Genomic DNA, 22,318 nt, shown 5'->3' with positions numbered 1-22,318 from the left:
GCACGATATGCCTGCGTACGACCACCTGTTCGGCGTGCCAATGCCGATGTTTCGAATTTCGCGCAACGTGCCGCTCGGCGACCACATGGTATACTGCATAAAAAGACTCCGTCGGTGGAGTTGGGAGTTTCTGATACCCTGCAGTATGCGGATGCAAACTAACAGCTGTGAATACAGGTGCTGTGCAATACCCAAGAGACCACAATCTCCGCCGTTCTTGTAACATTTTGGCGGGAACTTCACATGGTTATGCAAAAGATTTACTATAATCCCATCAGAATAAGAGGGAAGAATAGGGGCCAGGTCTATTCTCCAACAGGTAGGGGGCCTAGATTTTTCACCAGTAAGGACAGGGGAATAGTTGTCCCCGAGAAACATTTGTTTCCGATGTTAAATTTAAATTTTTATTCATTTATTCAATATAAGACGTGAAAACTCCGATACCATACGAATGGTATTACATCTTTCTTTAGGGGAGGGGGATTAGCATTTTTCTTTTACTGATAATCAAGTTGACTTTCCTTTAGACAAAATTCACATCCCATTTTGATGCACGAGCTGGATACACCACGCGGTTGGGTTTATGGTTAAAGCTTGAGGCAATCTGATCAGCGTTTACTGGCTCACTGACAGTAGAGTAATATCCCGGGAGTCACACTGAAGCCTTTTATTTTTATGCACATACATCTGCCATGTAATATATTCGACCCCGATTCCGACTAGCTGATGCATAATTTGATGTTCGTTTCACAAAGGGCACGTCACATGCGCCATACGTGCCATTCTACCACTACTACAACACTGTTTACTTTTCCTGCGTGTAAAAAATGACCATTTCACCCCCAAGGCAGAGAATCGAAGATAATTTTGGCATCGGTCCAAAGCTTCTGTCAAACACCCTTCATTTTACAGACCCTCTAGGAAGTCATTACCCCCAATGCAAACGCCCAACTCAGAAGAGGACCCCTACGTACCATGACGATATTTCTTTTTTTTTTAGGCCAGCAATTTTCATTTTTAGGATGACATGAATACAATACCTAATAATGATAATAATACGTGCAAATAATAAGAAGAAAACAACTGGGTAGCGTGTGAGGACAGATTAAAAATGAAATTTGAAAAAAATGAAATAAAAAATTTATATGGGTTTGGAGGATTAAATTGCCGGGCATATAGTTGTGACAAGTAGAGTTTTCTGCGTGCCTTTTTCAATAAAAATTACTTGGTCATTGAACAAATGGAATTTTGTTATTCCCAAATTGTAAAAGAAAAAAAAGAATCCCGAGATGAAGAAAAAGAATTGGAATATTCATACTGTGTCTTTTTCTAAGAGTGTAGTATTCGGGGTCGGCGCGTTCGTCAAAGTAACACGTAAAAAGATGTTATTCTCAAACACATTGGCGGGTGTTACTTTCATTTTAAACCCACACGTCTAATAACTGATTCGTAAAACGCAAGTAAAGATATTCATAATTTAAAGAGTACCGAGGGCTGTTTTCAAAACTTACCAAAAGATTAAAGAAAATGATTTTATCTGAAGAAATCACAAGATTGGGTAATGGTTAGTTAATCCTTTATTGAAAAATCATAATTTTTCATGGGACGAAAGTGGGGCGGGGTCAGGAAGTTTTGTTTGAGGAAGGGGGTTGTTATTACATGTATTTGTCGCCATTTCTGAAGCCATGATCTCTCTTTCTTGTCCTGAACCGCAAACAAGGCCCTTAAAGGCTTTATACACTTTAAGGGGGGGACGCCGACCTTTAGACATAAAAGATTAAAAGATTTGAAAAAATGAAAAAAGTTAATGAGCGGGGGGGGGAACCCCATACCACCCTCTAAATCGCCACCTAGGTTCGTTTTAAGAATACCGTAGCAGCTGGAGTTAAGAATCATTCTGCTACCTTGCTGTCATACCCGGTCTTGTCTGTGTCTACAGTGGCGTTGCCCTTTGATCCTTTGTCAAATACCGGTACTTAACTTTCCCCGGGCTCCCTTAAGTTAGAGAACTAAGAAAAAAAAATAGGCCGATTTGGGGGCGCAGCGGCGCAAGTACAACGTCGTGTAACATGGTTTTAGTCAGATATATCTGAGAAGACTTCAACTTGTCATATGCCTTTCAGGAAGATTCTGGTGGGGTCTAAATGTTAATATATGGGTAGAAATGACCAATTCTGTTTAAAATAACCTTTTCGCGTAATTTGAAGCAATATGAATTATCCTGTTTATGGTGTAGGCCTTCTATTTACGACAGACATTGCGCTCACAATCAAACACAGGAAGTGGAATGAAACCACCACTCAGAGCACACGTGAGAAACAGTGTACATGACATGTACATGTAAATATTAAAGATGTAATGATGAAAACACATGATGATGCCATTCGTTGACAGCAGTACTCACTAATCAGAGCCTACCCGTAGCGTATACATGAACATAACGAACTTGTCACTTTTGATGGCTATGTTGGGCCCAGGTCGAATCCCCCGGACACCCGAATATTAGAAAAAAGTTGAAAATTTAAATATTAATATAAAACATGACATCCATTAAGAGTTATTATTTCTGAGTACACAAGTAACAACTTATTAATTTAATGTATTTTCTATGTGTGCTTTGTAACATTACAAAAAAAAATGGTAGGCCTGACCCCGACCCCCCCCCAGATGTCTGCTTCCGCCCCATGTATGTCACAAAGGTAGCGAAATAATACATTTACATGTACATATTCTACATGCACGTGTACAAAACAATATACTGTACATGTACAGTACATGTACTATACATGTACATGTACATGTACATCGTACATACGTGTAGTGCCCTTCCGAAGGGCAGATACTGCATAATTCATCTTCTGCGATGCATATGCCGTTGCCAAATGTGATGTAAGTATAAATTATCATAAGTACACTTTCCCGGTTGTGATACTGCCTCATCCTTGAGAAATAAACCAAGTAGTCACTTCCAAAATATCTATGGTTACGAAAGACTTATTTTTTAAAATATATTTTAAATAAAAAGAAATAATCTAAATCCATATTATAAAGTGTTTTATTATTCAAGATGTTTTGCAACAGAATATTTTCTCACTTGGTTTAGTTCAAGGAGGTTAAGCCCTGTTGTTTAGTTCAAAATATTTTCCATTTGTGGCTACGGCTCAGTTTGCTGTCATTGCATTGTCACGTAACAAAGTACTGTACAGCCATAGCTGTACACAGCAGTGGTCAGTAGAATTTGGTAATTCTCGCGAGAAATCCCGTGATTTGAATATTCACTTGGTTACATTCATAACAACAACGTGTAAATCACATTCGCGTACCAGCGGGCCATTCAGATGCAAGCTCCTTTGCACACATCGCAAATGAACTCAGCTCAGCGATTGCTTGAAACCGGCTTTTACAATAATACAAATTACATTGCTTGCTCAGGACGTCCACTGAGAGAGAACCTTCATTCATCGCTAAACTGTAAATTACGAGAAGGTCAAACTTACCCCAAGTTGTCCGCAATAAGGCAATAGCCATGGTAAGCGTAAGTAATAATGGAATTTAATGAAAAGTGTTCAAGCAGGGTTTTCGTTTGGTTATTGGGTTTGTGCAAAAAGTCTCAATGGCACTTTCATAACATGGGACTGGTCCACACAGTCTTGAGCCAGGCAGCCCGTTGATAAAAGTTACACTGACACAATAACTGAGAATAAAAACTAAATCAGAGATGAAAAAATTTAGAAATTGTGATCCATGCTGTGTAAATGGGGCCAATTTAATGAAATTCCAATGGGCTTTTCACACTAGGCCTTCTCACCTACCATGCCTACCGGCCCGGGTTGAACTCAATTTTACTGTGTGAACCCCATCCATAGAGCTATTGAGCATTATCTTCTCATTCTCTGTGCGGAGAAAATTTGATGCCGTCCTGGGCGCAGATATTTTGAATTCATGTGTGTGCTTGTAGAACATTCAAAATCAGATAGAATAGATATCGAATTAGACCTAGGCCTATGTATTCTTAATACAATGCTTAAGTCCAACAAGCGTGAATGTTGGGGCATCTATAGCTGATTATTTCAAAACGAATGTTTCCCTAACATTCGAGCAAGGTTGTCTGATTTTGTATGCATGTCTTTCGATGGCTGTCTTTCAATAATAAAGTTCAGCTAAATAAAAAAGTTTTCCCTTAATTCAGTCAGAGTTAAGTGAGTTGACTGCTCTGGAGTGGTGGCTGTCGTGCACATCGGGCACCGACGAAATCTGATTAAAAGACCTCATGGCAAAATTTATGTGCAGCGCACATGCTCACGCATTTGTGTTTTTTGACACTGAGCAAAATGAAACGCTCATGTACTGATTGTGTGTTCAGGTTCTTTGCGTATCGGCTTTGTTGACATATCGCTTTAGAATACTGACACCAAAGCCATAGAATTTTGAGTTTTCCGTAGGTTTGTGCACAAACATGGATGCGCCCAGCAGGCATCACTTTGTACATAAGTCAGTGCTGTAGTTTTTATATTTACTCTATGGTGAATCCACTCACACTACAGTTTTTCAGAGCAGGGTTGAGTTTCGCCCACGACCTCCATATCCTTATCCCCACAACAGTCCACCCAAAATGTGGAGACTCTGCGAAAATGCCTTCCATGAATCCCATTTTGCACGGATGGCCTATTCACCACATTTGACCATTGATGTATTAATATGGGCGATTTTTAGTTTGTAGAAGTCCGTGAAATTCGAGTTTCAATTTGGTCGTCTTCACATCGGCCATTCATTTTCTACAGCGATTAAGTCCCGATCGTTTGACCAATGCTGAACACAGTCGGGATCTCTTTGGTCTGGGAACCAGAGAGATTTATTACACAGACGGGGAACTTGTCTTATCTCTCAAGTCTTTATAGTCCTAGGCCCTACGTATATTTTTGAAAATATTTGTTAAACAAAATCCCAGTCTTTGGCAGTTCACCATTATATGCAATTTTGAAAAAAAAAGCAATAGATAAATAATTCTAGATAAACATTTGATATTTAAGATTAGCAAACCTATAGCGTTCTTCCAAGAAGAAACTGGCATGCCCATACCCGGGCGCTGCAATGGTTACTGAATGCCAATGTGCCCCAACGATGCAACTTGATCTGAAATCCCTTCACACAGGCAATGGTTAGACGCAACCTGACCCACGCCCAGCAGGAGCGCCAGCAGACTGAGAACCGGCGGAAGGAGGAGGTCCGGCAGGACCACGTCAAGCGCCTGCACCAGGAGAAGCTGTTTGAGGCCAACATGGCCAGTGAAGAGCGGGTGGAGACCAAGAGATACATCCGACAGATGCAGAAGGAGCAGATGGAACGGGAGATGCTGGAGAACACAGCCAGGGTAGGTAATGTAATGTGCCAGTCTGTGGCATGGGGCTCAGTGGTTAGGGTTTTTAGCTTCTGATCATAGGGTCAAGGGTTCGAATCCTGCTGGTGGCAGCATGTTGTGATCTTGGGCAAGTCACTTTATGCCTGCGTGCCTCTCCCCATAATTTACCTGTTTGGGCCTGATGTAACAGCATCAGGCAAGTATACTCCCCAGGGAACTGTAATGGTGTCGGGAATGTTCAGATGTTGCGAGCCCAATGTGCGAGGATATTAGCACCTTGGAATTACAGACAGTGTGAGATATTGTGCGCCTTGTAAATGCTGTCATCTTATTATTAAATATGTGACCCACTCCATGAACTGATGAGAACAAGTCACAACTTGCCAGAGTGACTTTTGAGATAAATATCGGAGTCAGTGTTTCTTTTTTTGGGATGCTCTCCTGCAAACAGGCCCAGCAGATGAGGACGCAGCGAGAGCAGCAGATGCAGCTGGAGGAGCAGATGGCCAGGACCATGGAGCAGATGAAGCTGCAGGAGAAGCGGGACCATCTGATCCGCCAGCAGATCCGGGAGAACAGCGTGGAGCTGAGGGAGCTGGAGAGGGCCCTCAAGGCTGGCTATATGAACCGGGAACGCCACGCCCAAATCGCCGAGAAGGAAGCCGTCAAGTATGAGAAGACGGTAGGCGCCAAAGATGAGAAGTCATCTGGCCTGATGATGGTGTCTGTTCTTACATGTATTTGAACATTCAGTTTCATCGGCCAGGTTTCTGGAATGCACAGTAGACTAGTCATCCCCAGAGGTTATATAATTAAGGTCTACTGCTTCTTAAAACTTATTTTATGTAAGCGATGATATAAACCAAATGGTTTCCACAGGGCAGGTGACCTCATTAAGATCCTGCATGAAAGATGAGTGAGGCCATAAAGAGCTAGATTCAGACCTTGACGCTTCAGTCTTCACTCTCAAGTGAAACTGCTAATTTATACTCCCAACACAGTTGAGAGCATGAAAATGCATTGATTTCACTTCTCTGTGTTTCCAGTCCTAATTACACCGACCATCCTCAATAGGCCTCGGGACAGATTACAAGTGGCAATATGGCTGTGTCTAAATCAATTGGCTGTGGCTTGGTGCAATGCGTGTATGTGGAAAGTGGCTTTGACCTTCAAGCCAGTGGCTTCTTAGGTACATGTACACATGTTTCTACCAGCCACAGCTGTAACATTTGGACATGGGCTAAGTTTTTAAAATACAAGCAGTTGTTTTAATGGAATGATTATCTATCCTCTCACTTATGTGAAAATGAGGTCAGTATTAAGATTCCTGCGCTCTTGCCTATGTGAATATGAGGTCAGTATTAAGATTCCTGCACTCTTGCCTATGTGAATATGAGGTCAGTATTAAGATTCCTGCACTCTTGCCTATGTGAATATGAGGTCAGTATTAAGATTCCTGTAAAGATGAGTTGATCCCACCGCCCATTCGTTCGTCCTGGCAGACAATGTATTGGCTGGTCTCAGACTCAAAAATCCGTGTGAGCAATATTGGGGCAGTGTTCAAATGTTCTCATCGCCTGACCGTTCTTGTGCAGGCACGAGATGCTGACATCGCCCGGATGATGAAGGAGGAGTCGGCCCGTGCCGAGGACGAGGACCGGCGCAAGATGGAGGAGCAGTACCACGAGAAAGTGCGCTACCACCAGGAGCTGGAGAAGCAGCTGGAGGAGCAGGAGAAGAAGAAACAGGAAGACTACGAGGAGTTCCTGAAGGAGAAACTCATGATCGACGAGATTGTGCGCAAGATTCACGAGGAAGATGAGAGGTAGTGTAGTGCTTACTCTGGGCGTTGCTCTGTGCACTGTACTAAACTAATCGGCAGAGATGTGGGTTGGAGAATAACCAGGGATATTTAATCAACACGCGACTGTACTTTTGTTTAAACTTCAAACCAACAAACCTACTTAACCCCATTTTCAAATTTTCCCACATGTGTAAATAGCTTCAATTACCTTTCAAGTACCATTATTAAGCAAGTTCCATGTACCTTGTTTAGATACTGTCTACCCATCAGTTCTAGTTTTACGCAGAAACTACGTTGTCCTGCCGTTCAATTCACAAAGCATTAGAGATTCCTTGATTGGATACATTTCAAGATTACATGTGGTTCAGTCACTGTTTACTGGCTTTCGTTTATTTGTCTCCATTTTGTTATTAACATCATACAGCACATTTTATTATTGTGTGTGATGGTTTCAATGGGCCGCTGGTTAAGATCTTTACTCGGGTCTTTACTCAGATCTTTACGTAGTTTTGTGGCAGCTAAATGCGCATTCTCATTCATCTGAGAAGAGTCAGAGGTACATGTATGTTTATAACTCTTAGTCTTAGCACAAAGAGATTTAGCATGCAATGGTTTATCTGCTTTGTAACTCACCTATCGAGGATACCATGCTCAGGGTTTTGACGTGATTGTGTGAAACACGTCTCAGCTGCTAGCCAGGTTTGATACCAGTTTTTGATACCAGGTGTTGATGAACCTAACTGTGAAGTCCAGGTCAACTCTGAAGAGCTGTGAATCAACTGTATGAAGCAGCTTGAACAAAATGTATTTTATTCCCTGTTGAGATAAACAGGATCCAGTGGAAATCTTGTGTGGTTCTGCACTTTAAGTGTCGTATGGTTGGGCTTTGTTTGACGCTCATGTCGGTGCTCATCTCTGCTGCAACAGGGAGCGGGAGTTGTACCTGATGAAGCAGCGGGCCACGCAGCAATACATCACCGAGTTCAAGGCAGCCCGGGAGGACTGGAAGCAGAAGGAGAAGGAGCGCATGGAGGAGGAGAACCGGCGCATCCTGGAGTTTGCCAGCATGCAGCAGATGCGAGAGGAGGAGAGGATGGAAAGCAAGAGAGCCCAGGAGGAGGCCAAGGCGGCTGTACAGAAGAGTGTAAGTAATCTCTCATGGGGGGCTTCGCCTGGGGTGATGATATGACAAGTATAGAGGAGGCTTGGGGGATGGGCGTGGTTTGTGGTGCGACTAAATTGGGGAGTCTTCTGGGCCATAGGCAGCACTGTATACGGAGAGAGGGTTGTAACAACTGGAGATTAAAATCCATTTTTGCTCCAAAATTCATGGGTAGGTCTTCACAGTGTGAAGAGTAGTCTTTTTAGTGAAACAGGTGTGTAGGGCTGTGCAGAGAACTTGGGTACCCAAATCCTGACCATTGGTTACAGGTACCTGACTCCATTTTCTTGAACGTATTACCTGAAACTACTTTTGGGAACTTTTGATCCAGCATTTAAGAAAGGCATGCACCCTTCTCTATTGATTACCTGCCGAAAAACTGTTGAAAATTAATCTGGATAAATCATCTTTTGAGACCCTGTGCAGACAGTTCTCTGTCATCTACGTTAGAGATACATCATTGTGACACTTTGGGAAAGTTATACCCTCACCTCACAAAATTATAGGTACCCCGGGTACCTGCCCGTTAAAGGGTACCCGGTTCCCGGTCTTGTCAGGCAGACAGCAAGAGAAAAGGAAGATTTAGACATCAGATAGGATTAACAGTGTTAAGGTGTTAAATAAGAGCTACAGGATTTCCATCATGGTTGGTGCAAGCATTGTTTGTTTTATATTGGGTATTATCCAAGATTAAAGAGAAGTATTTGTTTACCTATTTATGGTTTCCTTCCTTACAGCTTAGCGAAGAGATTGCCCAGAAGCGGGCTGCGGAAGAGGAGATGGCCAACATCCGGCAACAGCTGTACCTGGAGGAGCAGGAGGAGGCTGAGATCCAGAAGATGCAGGCAGAGATCGAGAGACGGTTGAGGCAGCGGCTGGACCTGCAGCAGTCGCGCCGGGAAGAGCTGATGCTCAAGGAGCTGCGGAAGCAGGCTGAGAAGGAAGAGGAGGAAGAGTTCAAGAAGCAGGTGGGTGACGGGTCTTCTTAACAAGGCTGCTGGTTCAGGAAGGAGCTTTCATTGCAATGCTGCTAGGAGGTTTCAATTCACAGTGCTCAGGCTGCAAGTCAGGCCTGTAGTTTCAACTCAGGCCCTCAAATCAAGTTTTGTAAGCTTTGCTTTGGTCCGCAAGTCTTGGTCCTTTGTTGAAGTCAAAATTTCATGTCAGTGCAGATTCTCTATGGAGGTCTCAACCTTTTGTCGGTCAGGTCTGAAACTGCTGATTTTAAGTCTTCTTCTTTTGTATAGATAGGAACTACTTACTCTTAAAGAAACAGTGCTCATCAGTTTTCCAAACAAAGGAACTTCTGGTCTTGAGTGCAGCAATTAAGTCCCTTTTATTTTTACATTGTGGCAGGTTTCAAATTTATATTAAATTCTGTCACATCAGTCTTTTGCTCTATTTGTTATGGACTCGCTTTGGCAAATCAGTTCTTACTGTTCAGTTTCATTCAGAGGGGAGGGTACCAAATTTGTACCAAATGTGACAGCATTGGACTGTATTGATGTTTGCAAGAGCTTAATGTTGACAAATCAGTTCTTTATTATTTAATGTGTGAAAGGGGCTTTTAATCAAATTTTCAGTCAACCTTTTAGCACCGGTCTTACTATCTTGTGATGTTCACAAGAATCAGTTTGTAAGCAACTCTCGCATAACCCCTGACTTTCTCATTCCATCCCCTGCCTAGATGCTGGCCAAGTTTGCCGAGGACGACCGCATAGAGCAGATGAACGCCCAGAAGCGCCGCATGGCCCAGCTGCAGCACAAGCGGGCGGTGGAGAAGCTGATTGAGGAGCGGCGGGCCCAGTTTGCCGCCGACCGGCAGCGGGAGCTGGCCAGCCGGCAGGAGGAGGAGATGCTGGAGAGGCTGCGGCAGGAGATCATCGAGGAGGAGCGGCAGAAGCTGCTGAAGGAGCACGCCTCCAAGCTGCTTGGATACCTGCCCAAGGTAGGCCCCCCGTCACGGCTTTTCCCCATGTTGCAACCCTTAAGGCTAGTTCGTACTTGGTGCAAAAGTGAATATGAATGGAAAATTATGACGTCAGATGAAATATCCGTGCTGGAAATGCTTCGTTTTCACTATTGCATGAAGTATGAACTGGCCTTTAGGAAGCACCTTAAAAGTTGGAACATCCCTGTTCAGCCTGGAATGCTCTTCACTGGAATACTGTGTGTCCCGGGCAGGAATGAGTAGTGTTTCAGTGAGAAGCGCACCATTTCGAAGATGGTTTGCTCACATATAGAAGGCCACTGTTGCTATTCAAGACACAGCGTTTGTTTTTAAGGAACAGCAAATGTTCTGGATTGGAACAAGCTACAGCCTTTGTCCTCTTTGTAGGAACCCAGCGGCACACTCCTCGTAGTTGAAGGTATTAAGGGGCAACAATGCTCTAATTTCCTTGAGCCTGCAGTAGCGTCCTGTAGCTTTGAGTGAGTAAGAGTTTGTCATATTTTACAGGGCGTCATCAGAGACGAGCAGGATCTTGAATTGTTCGATGACGAGTTCAAGCGGCGGTACACGGAGAGACAACGGGACTTCTTCGAGGATGGAGGATGGGAGTAAAGAACATGTCCAAATTGAATTCAGTGCTTCAGAAGGTTGTCTTATAAACCAAACATGTCACTGGTTGCATCATTTTTTTGTGGCTGTATGTTTGTTTGGGTCTTTGCTTTTATTTTCTTAGAGGTGAAACAAAATTCTCTTCTATTTGGTCAACAAACTCTCTTGGACACATTAACAGGCACTAACCCTCAAGGCGGGACTCCCACTGGTATTTTCAACATCAGCTGACCAAGCAGATATAAACGGCAATGTTTGCAGTTTCAAGTTGCTTGAAAATGCATATTGATGTTGCCACTTTCATTTATTTATAATTACCAAATATTGTCAGTCACACTCCTTGTCTCTTTGTTCTCATCTACATGTGAGCCTTGAATAAAGAAACTCATATTCGAAAAGGATAAAAGTCATTTTACAAGCATTCATACCTGTCATGAAAAAATGTAAGCATCCCCTATTAAACACAAACCTAGGTTACGCACACATCTTCACTGATTGGACACGGCATCATGATAACAAACTACATGTTTAAAAGGCTCTGAAGGTGGTTGGAGGACTCCTGAAGGCCATCTCCGACTCCATTGACATTGTCGGACCGTATTCTTCGTTAGCCATCCACACGGAGGGAAAAATGTGGCGTACTCATGGGCTGCTGTAATGGGTGCCGGAGTACATCTTTAGTGTTGCATGTCATTTTGTAGTCTCTGGGCATATGTGCACATGTGTGATTAATTTGGACAGCATTAAGTCTTTCATGGGCATTTTGTATTCCCTGTCGACATTGTAAAGTGAAATACCTGCGGTATACAGTCAACACTTAAGATAAGGAACACTCGATTTTAAGAACACAAAATACTGTCATAAAGAGCAAATTCTGCTTATCTCCATTTCTTGAATTCTTATGTTTCTCTGTTTTTCCACACCGTTTATAAAATAAGTCCTCGTTGTAAGGAATTGATGTGATGAATCCCGGCAACTTTGTTCTACATGTAACAAGAGTTGATTGTACACTCCTATCTGATAGGGATTTGCATTGTTCAGACATCAAGGGAATGATTTTGACACCATTTTTCATGTGAGGACACCCTGTACATAAATTTACAGCAATAAAATGTAAAATGTTCCAAAATTCTGAGGTCCAATTTATAAATAAATTAATGTGTTTGTGTGGCCATGTAAAGGAAGAGTAGTACGGAAGAGTAGTGGGAATTCTATGTACATAGTATTAGATTGGATCGATGTGCACAGTGCATACCACATGCACTTGGCAACTACCATTAATATCCTTTGGCAATTATACAAGTAGGCTTAGTGTGTTAAGATTCACACTTGGAAGAACTCGAAGAGAACGGTGTGGGTGCATACCATAAAGGTAATGTCAGTGACTATGACCAAGTTTCTTTTCTTGTACAAGTGAATTTATTTGCGCTGTTCACAGTTTTCGATAAAAAGTAGTCCATGTATATACATAATGCTCTTGAGACATTAAAAAAGTGCAAAAGCATTTGTCTGTATTTTGTTCGTGGCTGCACTTAATTTTATTCAAGCCTCGAGGCTACAAACTTTGGCACAGAAACAAATCTGACCTTGTCCTCAGATAACATTGTCATTTAACACTGGACAGGTTCATGGGCTAGTTCCAGTCCAAGAAAGATGGAGGGTGGTGAGTGGCCAGCACCCTAGCAGAGACGTGTACACGTGCAGGTGATAGCAAGTGTAAGCACATCAGCACCCTGGCCAGCCCCATATTCAGGAGACTATGTTGTCCACGTGATGAATTCGTTCCCTTAATACTATTCAGTCTTGACGACTATGGAGCCATTATGTGCGTACAAACACTGTGCGTTCCATGCTCGGATATTAGAAGTCATACAGCATCATACGACATTCTCTGCATCAAGTCAATTATTATTTTCAGTGTCATCAAAAAGCTTGAGGAAGTAAACAAAGCATGCGTGAAAGGTCTCATGATTCCTTTTATATAACAGGTTTTGCCCTTACCCAACGTATATTAATAAGCACTGTATGCTCAGTGCTTGTCCGAGAGCTTGCGAAAAAACCTCACAAGCTTACTCGGGTGGGACTCGAACCCACGACCTCCTGCTTACTAGTGCAGATGTCTTAACCACTCGACCACCGAGCTTGCCGGGGTCGGCTGGCCGGTCCGAGTCAAATGAAGCAGCGGGTACCGCAAACTATTTTCAAGATGTAATTTTTTTTTTTTTTTTTGCGTTGGGGAGATGTTAATTTTATATAACAGGTTTTGCCCTTACCCAACGTATATTAATAAGCACTGTATGCTCAGTGCTTGTCCGAAAGCTTGCGAAAAAACCTCACAAGCTTACTCGGGTGGGACTCGAACCCACGACCTCCTGCTTACTAGTGCAGATGTCTTAACCACTCGACCACCGAGCTTGCCGGGGTCGGCTGGCCGGTCCGAGTCAAATGAAGCAGCGGGTACCGCGAACTATTTTCAAGATTTAAAAAAAAAAAAAAAAAAATACATCTTGAAAATAGTTCTCGGACAAGCACTGAGCATACAGTGCTTATTAATTTACGTTGGGTAAGGGCAAACCTGTTATATAAAATTAACATCTCCCCAACGCAAAAAAAATACATCTCATGATTCCTTTTATACAGGTTTGGCAAAAACTTTCTGATGCGTCAGAGGTCATGGATATGCACAAAAATGTTGAAGGCTGTGCGATGGGTGATGAAAGCACCTATGCTGGTCTATCACACCTGACCATCAACACTGCATGTGGGGGTTTACAGACACAGAAAGCCCACTGATCACTAAAGCAAATCAGTTTATGAAAGCTGCTGTATCTGTCTGAAGGCAGTGTGAAGCCACATCTGGCTACTGACTCGTTATGTACCAGACTGATGCATTCATTCATAATGATGTCAAAAGTGATGACCACTTTGCTGATTCCTCATGGTAAGTCACAGGTCATAGGCTTGAACCTCTACAAGACAAAACATTTTGCAGGAGGTTCCAATCAATTCACTTCTGGACTTTCCGCTTCTTGCTGTCGCTCTGTGACTCCAGCTCGCTCTCGTAGGCATCCCGGATGATCTTGAAGGCCTCCTTGTTGGCGTAGGGAATGTTTGTGATGGGGTCCAGGTACATGGCCCGTTGCCGTGTGACCGGGCAGAGGGGTTTGGTGGGAGGGCGGCTCTTGGTCTTGGGGAAGCACTCCTTGAAGCTGGCCTCTTCGCTGAAGGTAATGAAGTTCCGTGAGCAGCGCTGGGTGGGTTGGAGCGGCTGTGTGTCATTTTGGCTGCAGAAGAAGGACACTATCATTAATAATGTAGTCAAGCCTGTCACAAGGCCAGACACCAGACCAGTTACGAGACAAGTCACGAGCCCGGTCACAACACCAGGCACAAGGCTTTACACAAGACCAGATACATGACCAAACAGACCAGACACACGTCCTGTCACAAAACCAGTCACAAGAAACAGGGTACAAACAATGGCAAAATCTGGTACCTTGCGGCTTAAATCCATACTGGATGTTTTGTGTTGGTCTTGGTATAGTCTTGTGATGGTTTTGTGATGGTCTTATGTTGGTTTTGTGTTGGTCTTGTGCTTGTCTTATGTTCATTTTGTGATGGTCTTGTGATGGTCTTTTGTTGGTTTTGTTTCTTAAAAAAATTGTTGCAATGGAACACCAACTTTGACGAAGGAGCCTAGCCTATAACTATGGACAAAAACTACTTCTACTGTATAGCCAATGGTAGGACAATTACGTCTTTTCAGAAAGACAAATTTTCATAACGGTACAGGACAAAATAAAAATCGTGACCAGTCAGTGTTTGGTTGTCGATTCAGGTTGCCGCCATGCCCCTGGCCAACAGCCCTGAGTTGCAAAATCTCTTCCCGAGTGTATTCTGGTTCTTGTGCCTAATCAGCTCTTTCAATGTCGCTTTCTTTGTCAAAGGAATAAGACGAACATCTGATCGCTCTCATGATCGGAAAAAGCATCAACGCTGGAATTACTGTCGCTTGAGTCTGACATGATTGCACACGCTAACGCTCCCACATGTACATTATGAACACGCCACTGCATAACAGTAAACAGTCGCCGGATAAAGGACTCCGTCCTATGATGTCACAAATCTTGGGAATTTTCTCAGACAACCTTCTGTTACCCGATGGCTGTTGTTTAGCTTTTGCTCCCAGAAGGGAGTGAAATAGGGTCGTGAAAACAATAATTTTAAAACATTTCCACGCATTTTGAAATTATGCAGATGTGTTTTCTTGTTATCTATATGTTTGTTTTCTGTGTTCATGCATATTTTACAAGAAATCTTCCCAGCACGGTCCATCCCCTTTAACTGAACACAAGCGGGGCAATTCAAATTACAGATGTGGTCAGCAATTAGTACGAAAGAGGAAAAATGACACAGATGAAGATAGTAGTTGCGCACAGCAAGGTTGTGCAAAATAAGAGGCAACAGACAAGATTTACAGGTTTGCATGGTGGAAAGTCCACTTAGTTTTAAGGTTTTAAGCTGCGCCATGTGGGTGGAGTTTTTGTGAGTTTTGTGTTGTTTTAAGGAGAACTACCTAACTTTCACATTCCACAAAATGTGCACTTTTTCCGGGAGCAAGGGTAGCTAACAATGTGAAAAAACTTTACGTTAAATTTTAGTGGCACACTTGCATGGGACAAAATAAACGTTAACTTATCGTTATTCGTAAATGTGTCATTATTGCAAAAACCTGGTTCTGTCAGATTTGTATAAAAATGCTACTGAAAATGGTTTCTTAAAATAAACTCAATGAGCTCCACTCAGTGTCTGATTTGCCTCTCCTACATTCTGCCATCTTGGCCAACAAACATAGCGTCAACAGCAGGCCTATTACGAATCCAGCCAATCAAACTGAGGAGTCTGCGAGTATGACTTCCTACCTTTCTACAGCATTCTCTTCTCCGGGACTTCTACTCTTGGGGACTTTATCCTTGACAACATCTGGCATTGTCATGGAGTGGAAGCGGATGAACGGCCCCTTGAAGGCCTTCTTGTGAAACTTGGTCTTTTTCTTTTCAGCTTCCAGTTTGTTGTACATTTCTGAAGGGTTAAAAGAGAAATTGTACTCATTACCAGCATGCAGTTGAACAATGCACCTGTTTTTTCCAAATTTTCAGAACTTTGAGAACCCATTTGAGGAGCCGACTTCTTAGTAGATCTCACTATTAAGTTTAGGTGTTCTCCCTACTCGTACAATTTGGAAAAAAATGGGCATGCTGAAGGTCCTTCCATGTAATGGCAATTGTATGAAAAATGACTTGGCTCTTCCGGGAAGTATTTGGAAAAAAGTGGGTTTTTCTTCCATTTAGGCTGTGTCTTTTCCAAAAAATTGAATGCTCTAAAATGGAAAGGGGCTAACACAAGGGAAAGACTGAAACACTAATATACACATTTCTATGGGTGGGATTTGGACCCAGGCCGGCAAAAGTGAAATGCCACGAAAGCACTGTCGCTGAATGCCTTTACCATACAACATCTATAAGATCACTGCATTTTTAACCTTTACTCTTCTGCAAAAATGGGCTACAAACTCTGCTAAACACAACATACATGTACAACAATTGTCACAAAGAGAAGGAAGCCTGCTTAAAGTTACAAGATCCAACACATCAACTATTTTAAGGCAAAAGAGCCTGTGAGTCCAAGCCTGCCAGCCAAGATGTGACAATGTTACTAATAGGTGATGCTTCCGAAGTCTCCAGATTAGTGGTCAGTTCTGTTGTTGTTGACTGTCCAATGCAAAATGGAACCCACAACTTTGTGCACCTGTTGCATGATCACATGATCAGCTCCAAGTCGAGGTAAATAAATACTCACGTAATGATATCAGGTTCTTCTCCTCTGTCAACGCTGCCTCCTCAAGCAGCTCTTCCTGTGTCAATCTCCGCACCTCAGGCTTGTAGCGATTGGCAATCGATAAGCGATTGATTTCTGCACGCTCCTCCCTTTCCTTCAACCGGATCTGAAACTCAGTGCCCTTCAGAACGGTTGACCTTCGGCTTGACTTACGCACTGCAAATTGTTTTTCAAAGAAAGGGGGCGGGGATGGATGAAAGGAGTGAAGAGATGGAGGCCACTGCTCATCAAACATCCTACTCCAAGTTATCAAACAGATCTTTAGTCTCGGTATTTGAAAAGAAAGGACCCTATCACGACCAACATTAGCCAGTTTGTGCTGGAGGATGTGGAAACCGTAGCGCTACATGTATATAAGAAAACCAGAGCACTGACTCATGTCTCGAAATTTTGCACAGATTTTGTACAGGTATTTGTACGCGCAATCCGTAAATGAACGTTTCATTGTGCTCTGCATAAACAACAGAAGCGTGAGCACGTATGCACTGCAGATAATTTTACCACAACCTTTTTAAGTTAGATTGTAATGGTACTCGACGCACGCCGTGTCCAGAGTACGTAATTTGATATTCATTGTATCTGATTTTGAATAGCATAAGCATATAGATGGATTCAAAATGTCTCCACAACAGGACGGCGTCAAATTTTCTCTGCGCGGAGGATTAGAAGTTAGCGCTCTATGGTGTAAAATTTATGACCATCTATATACATAGAAATAACTGACAGAGTGAACCACTGTCAGTACTCGGAATCTCCTCTGGCGGATGGGCATATGCTAATGTCCATTTATTTTGTATACACACAAACAGAAAGTCCAAGAAGTCTGTGGAAGCAGACCGTGTGCTTGAACTTCAACTTGGCCTGTTGTGATGGCAAATGTTGAGCTGTGGCAGACCAACTGAGTATATAGGAGTGTTGCAAAATATAAGGAAAGAAAAACTGTACAAGTGACTCTAACGAGTCAATATTTGCAGCGCGTTATTGGATGGTACATTTTGCCTTAAACAAAAATTAAAATTTCAGCTAATATAATCCAATCCACAAGGGGTTATGGAGTTGCATCTCAGGTACAGAATTGCACCCAAACTAAGTTCAACAGATCAAATTCAACGTTAGAGTAGGAGGGGGAATGGGTTGTGCAAATCTTGCACTGAACTCACAGCTGCCTTCATCTTTGGCATTTGACTCGGTTTGGGATGCCGCAGGGGGCGGCTTGGTTGCTTTCTCTTTTTCCTTGGGCTTGGAAGTGGTGACACTTGGACGCGGTTGGCTGGGTTTCTTGGCGGTGGGCTTTGTGACAGGTTCCTGTTTTAAATACACAACAATCAGTAGTGTTTACTACTGCCATTGTAACTGTTCTTGACTTTAGTTTGGGTTGAAATTGACTCAGCCTTGATGACCATTTGTAAACATGCATGGGGAAACCATTTGTTATGGTACTCAATGGCGAAAAAAGTCAGAGTTTGAGAACACACCACTGACCAGACACAAGTGGGATTCCAACCATCTTTCTGGCTCCCCATACACACCTTGTATGCTTTGGTAACGGTTCGTCGCTGTCTCTTCTTCTCGTTGCCCTCGTCCTCGCTGACCGGTTCGTCATCCTCAGAATCGCTGATGTCGCTGTCGGTGGCGTCCGATTCACTTTCTTCACTGGAATATTCCTCATCTCCAGATTGCTATAAAAAATTTGTTTATCGTCATAAATGCACTGTTGACTGGTTGATAAACAAAGCTTTCTTCAGAATATTATTTACAAGTTTTATTCTTTTGCTCACTACAGCACCGGCCTACTCTAAGGAGCATTGTTGAGCAACTGGTCCGTCTTTACTTTGTTCTCATCCTTGCTGTGAAAGCATTTCAAGCATGAAAATATTCAAACTTTCCAGCAAATTATTCACAACTCCAAACCCTGCTGAATGCAGCATAATGCAACGGCGTGCAAGGTGGTAAGCAGGACTTTGTGCTGGGCAGTAAACAGAAGCATTATCAGTTGCCAATTATGAACCAACCAGAACTGGTCACTTTGGATAAAAAACAAGAAATTGATCCCTTCAAAGTGCATCTAACAAATTATCATTTCCCCAATTGACATGTCCTGATGTATATTTTTAAAATCTTGTCCCATTTGAGCACTGCATTACATCACTGGAGCTACGGAAATAAAAAAAAAAGGCCCTAGAAACACTGCAGAGCATCAGAGTGTGCAGCAATGCTACTTTAACTGTACAATTAATGTCCACACAAACATGCCATGTGCTTGAGTGCGTGGAAATGGCATATTCTAACAGTCACTAGTCCTGTGTACTCAGTGCTGTCTACATCATACAGGTAGATGTATGAGCCTGTGCGTGCTGGCTGTGAGTTTTCACCAAAGGACCATTAATGCTGCATAAAATATGCAACTCTAGATTCCACACGGAGCAGAAAATAGTCGTGACCAGCTATGCAAAAATGGGTCACATATCACCTGAGCCACTTTTGAGTTTAACGGCCTTTGAAAGAATCTTGCACTGTGTTTACACACTAGGAATCTTCTTAAATCCTCCACTTTAACATCTCCACAACATCCAATTTTGTCATACCAAACTGAATGATACATGAAACCCAAAAGCTTAAATGCCTCAATCCAACACAAACTGAAACTCAAAAAGTGGCTCTGATGACTTGAGACTCATTTTTGCAGAGTGGGTCATGACTACCTTATGTGGGATTGCTTGAGCATGCTCCATCAAACGGCGTACAAATACATGTACAATGTACGAGTCTGCTCGGGCCGTGTACAAATACATGTACACTGTACGAGTCTGCTCGGGCCGTGTACAAATACATGTACACCGTACGAGTCTGCTCGGGCCGTGTACAAATACATGTACAATGTACGAGTCTGCTCGGGCCGTGACTGGGTTATGGGGACAATTTCTTTGGTAATAGGAAAGTCAAGACTGAGTCTTGGAGATCAAAGTTCATTCCCATCCCATACAAAACGTTTTGGTCCCTAAACCGTGTATGATTCAACATATGTGTTGCTCCCACAACCTTAGAAGAAATATGTGCGCATAGTGCAGTGTGTGCTTAAACCAAAGGGTGATCAGAAGGGACATTTGTTGATGCACTGAGCTCACAGAGCACCACCCACCTCTTCAAATCCACCGTAGGTCGTAGCGTAGAACTCGTCTTGCTCCTCCTCTTGCAACATCCGAGACATGCGGTTGCCCGCATTGGCTCTCTTCTCCCTCGTCAGGGCAAGGGCCATGGTGAAGAGTCAAGATTTCCTGAGTTCAAAAGAAGTGGCCAGACCACACAAGTATTTTCCTGAAAAGAGAATGAAAAAACATATGCGCTGTGAATTTAAAGAGTAATTTCAATTAATGTCCCAAGAAAGGTTTATGTCGTAGAAGAAGTCACCAAAGAGCAAGACAAGGGAATGTACATGTACTGGAGATCAGGCTATATCGGCAGGGAAAAAGATTTGAAAATTCAACACTTTTTCAAGGAGAAACACTACAAATGCATATTGACCTCACTAAATTACCCAAGTCCAAGCAAATGACAGCATCTTTGTAATGTTTGACTAAACCATAACTTCAAATGTTAACAAGGCATAGAAAAAACTCAACCTTGGTGAACATTGTCCATGGTGTTTGTAAGACAAGCTTCAAGCAATCATGGCAATGGTTATTAACAGTGTGCAGAACTGTTATCTGATAATTCATTAGCATTTCAACCCTCTCTTGGTATTAAAGGCAAATTCCAGAAGCACAAAGGTAGGAAATAATGAAAACACCAACTCCATTCATAAGACTAGTTGAGGTATGTTAGACACTACTGGATGGTGCTACTGGGTTTGAGTATTTTTTGGAGAGAATTCTGCACAAGGATGCCACTTGATCAACTCTGAATGTGTACCTCAATATTTTCACTGCTGTTGTTTTTCTTGACATTTTATTGCTTTCAGCTGGCTAATAGTAGGTGATACCCATTTATGAAATTCTTTCCAAAATCTGTTACGTTAAATGATATACAAAATTCTTCCAGGAAATATGGCCAAGAGGTGACAAATTTCATCCGAACTACATGTAACATTAACGACAGAAGGAGTCATCGCTTTAAAATATCCAAGACTAGATCCCAGTTGGATGTGAGAACATTTTCTTTTGTACATCGATCAGTTTACCTGGGTTGGTGGTATTTGCACCTCTACTGCATACACACAATCAGACTGATGATCTGATGAACATGATGAAAGTGACCCCTAAAGGACTACAATCTGAAGGTTTCTAGTCAACTCGGACCCAAACCAACTGGCACTCTTTCAAACTTGGACCCACGCCATGAAAAACACTGACTCCATTCCAATCAGAAGAGGACCTATATCTGTATTGCATGTACGTGTAAGTTTACCCCAAATTTACCCACTTCAAATAGCACCCTCCTATGGTGCTTCAAAAATCGGGATCATGCATGCTAGTCTTTTCTTCCCTCATCATGGTCCAAGCGCAAATTGCCTTTTTGAATAATTTGATTTCAGGTGATGGACAGCCTTCCCCCCAAAACTGTCATGACTGGCTGTGGTTCGTAATACACAGCCCTGTTCGTGGGAGCACGACAGCATGGACGGATGCATGACGACAGTGAACCCCATTTCTGATTGTCAGTTTCAATACAGAAATTGGTAAAAAAAATAGTTGGGCCAGCCCAACTGCAGCACTACAGTTGGGACAGAAGTTATAGTTGGGGCGTAAGCCTAACATCAGAAACCATAGGCATATGATCCCCGTCATGCCCGTGCCTGTTCTGAGGGTCATGGCATGCATGGGCCGGGGATAGGGACAGCTGGCCACCTCGACGTTGCGACCGGCATGCATGACCGGGCCTAGCTTGCTTTCGAAAAGCTGAACAAGTGCACTTGCCTACATACAGCCTAGCCATGAATTCACTTCACTTCAATTGCATTCATGACGTTCCGATTACCATTGCCCTTTACATAATTACTTACCGTCCCACAACAACTGAAATCACTTTCGGTGTTCACGTTCAATGAATGGTACAATGCAACAGCGCCTCCAACAGCCGTATCCAATATATCCGCAATTACTTTGCAGTAATCCCTCCCGGTCCTGAATTACGGAGCTCTGAACGTGCCATCCGATTTGTTGAGATCCTGACATGTTTTTCTCGGAATAACGACATAATAAAGGTAAAATATCGACATCCTAAGATAATTCATCATAGGATGACAATTTCGTAGCAGTTGGACGATACCATCCTCAGATAATGACGATAATCATTAGCTCAGGATGTCGACATCCACCGATTAAGTGTCATGTCTTCTTAACCACTTGTAACAGGCAGTGAGACACCATCTAAATAATATCATGTATGGCAACAGGTCAATGCTTTGAAATCTCTACCATCTCAGGCCACCTGTTTTCGAGGTGGTTTATCAAGGTAGCCATTGATAAATAATGTCATCATATCACTTTTACGATGTTGTCATCCCCTGATCCAACTTTTAAGATATCGTCATCGCAT

The 22,318-nt window shown here is 42.7% G+C and overlaps 2 protein-coding genes across 3 annotated transcripts; one reads left to right on the top strand and one right to left on the bottom strand.

The window, feature by feature from the left end:
* The first annotated feature begins 3,298 nt into the window (after window positions 1-3,298).
* mns1 (meiosis specific nuclear structural 1) lies at window positions 3,299-12,399 on the top strand. Its single transcript, XM_022235123.2, has 8 exons — window positions 3,299-3,529; window positions 5,153-5,371; window positions 5,811-6,041; window positions 6,955-7,184; window positions 8,091-8,307; window positions 9,063-9,293; window positions 10,013-10,273; window positions 10,784-12,399. Exons 1-8 carry the CDS (start codon window positions 3,527-3,529, stop codon window positions 10,886-10,888), a joined length of 1,497 nt encoding a protein of 498 aa, XP_022090815.2. The 5' UTR covers window positions 3,299-3,526; the 3' UTR covers window positions 10,889-12,399.
* On the bottom strand, window positions 12,400-21,864 carry LOC110979378 (vacuolar protein sorting-associated protein 72 homolog). Of its 2 annotated transcripts, none has more exons than XM_022235126.2 (7): window positions 21,783-21,864; window positions 19,923-20,098; window positions 18,313-18,462; window positions 17,944-18,088; window positions 16,745-16,939; window positions 15,808-15,967; window positions 12,400-14,169 (listed from the first exon to the last, which is right to left on the bottom strand). In XM_022235126.2, exons 2-7 carry the CDS (start codon window positions 20,037-20,039, stop codon window positions 13,893-13,895), a joined length of 1,044 nt encoding a protein of 347 aa, XP_022090818.1. In that variant the 5' UTR covers window positions 20,040-20,098; window positions 21,783-21,864; the 3' UTR covers window positions 12,400-13,892. The 2 variants fall into 2 exon arrangements, with proteins under 2 accessions (XP_022090818.1, XP_086996371.1); XM_087140245.1 differs by having other exon boundaries at window positions 21,697-21,784.
* Window positions 21,865-22,318: the final 454 nt, after the last annotated feature.

The sequence above is a fragment of the Acanthaster planci genome, linkage group LG08, assembly GCF_054643075.1.
Source record: "Acanthaster planci isolate LZ-2023a linkage group LG08, COTS_SCS, whole genome shotgun sequence".
In the NCBI taxonomy this organism is placed as follows: Eukaryota; Metazoa; Echinodermata; class Asteroidea; order Valvatida; family Acanthasteridae; genus Acanthaster; species Acanthaster planci.
This window is presented reverse-complemented; position numbering and strand designations above follow the sequence as displayed.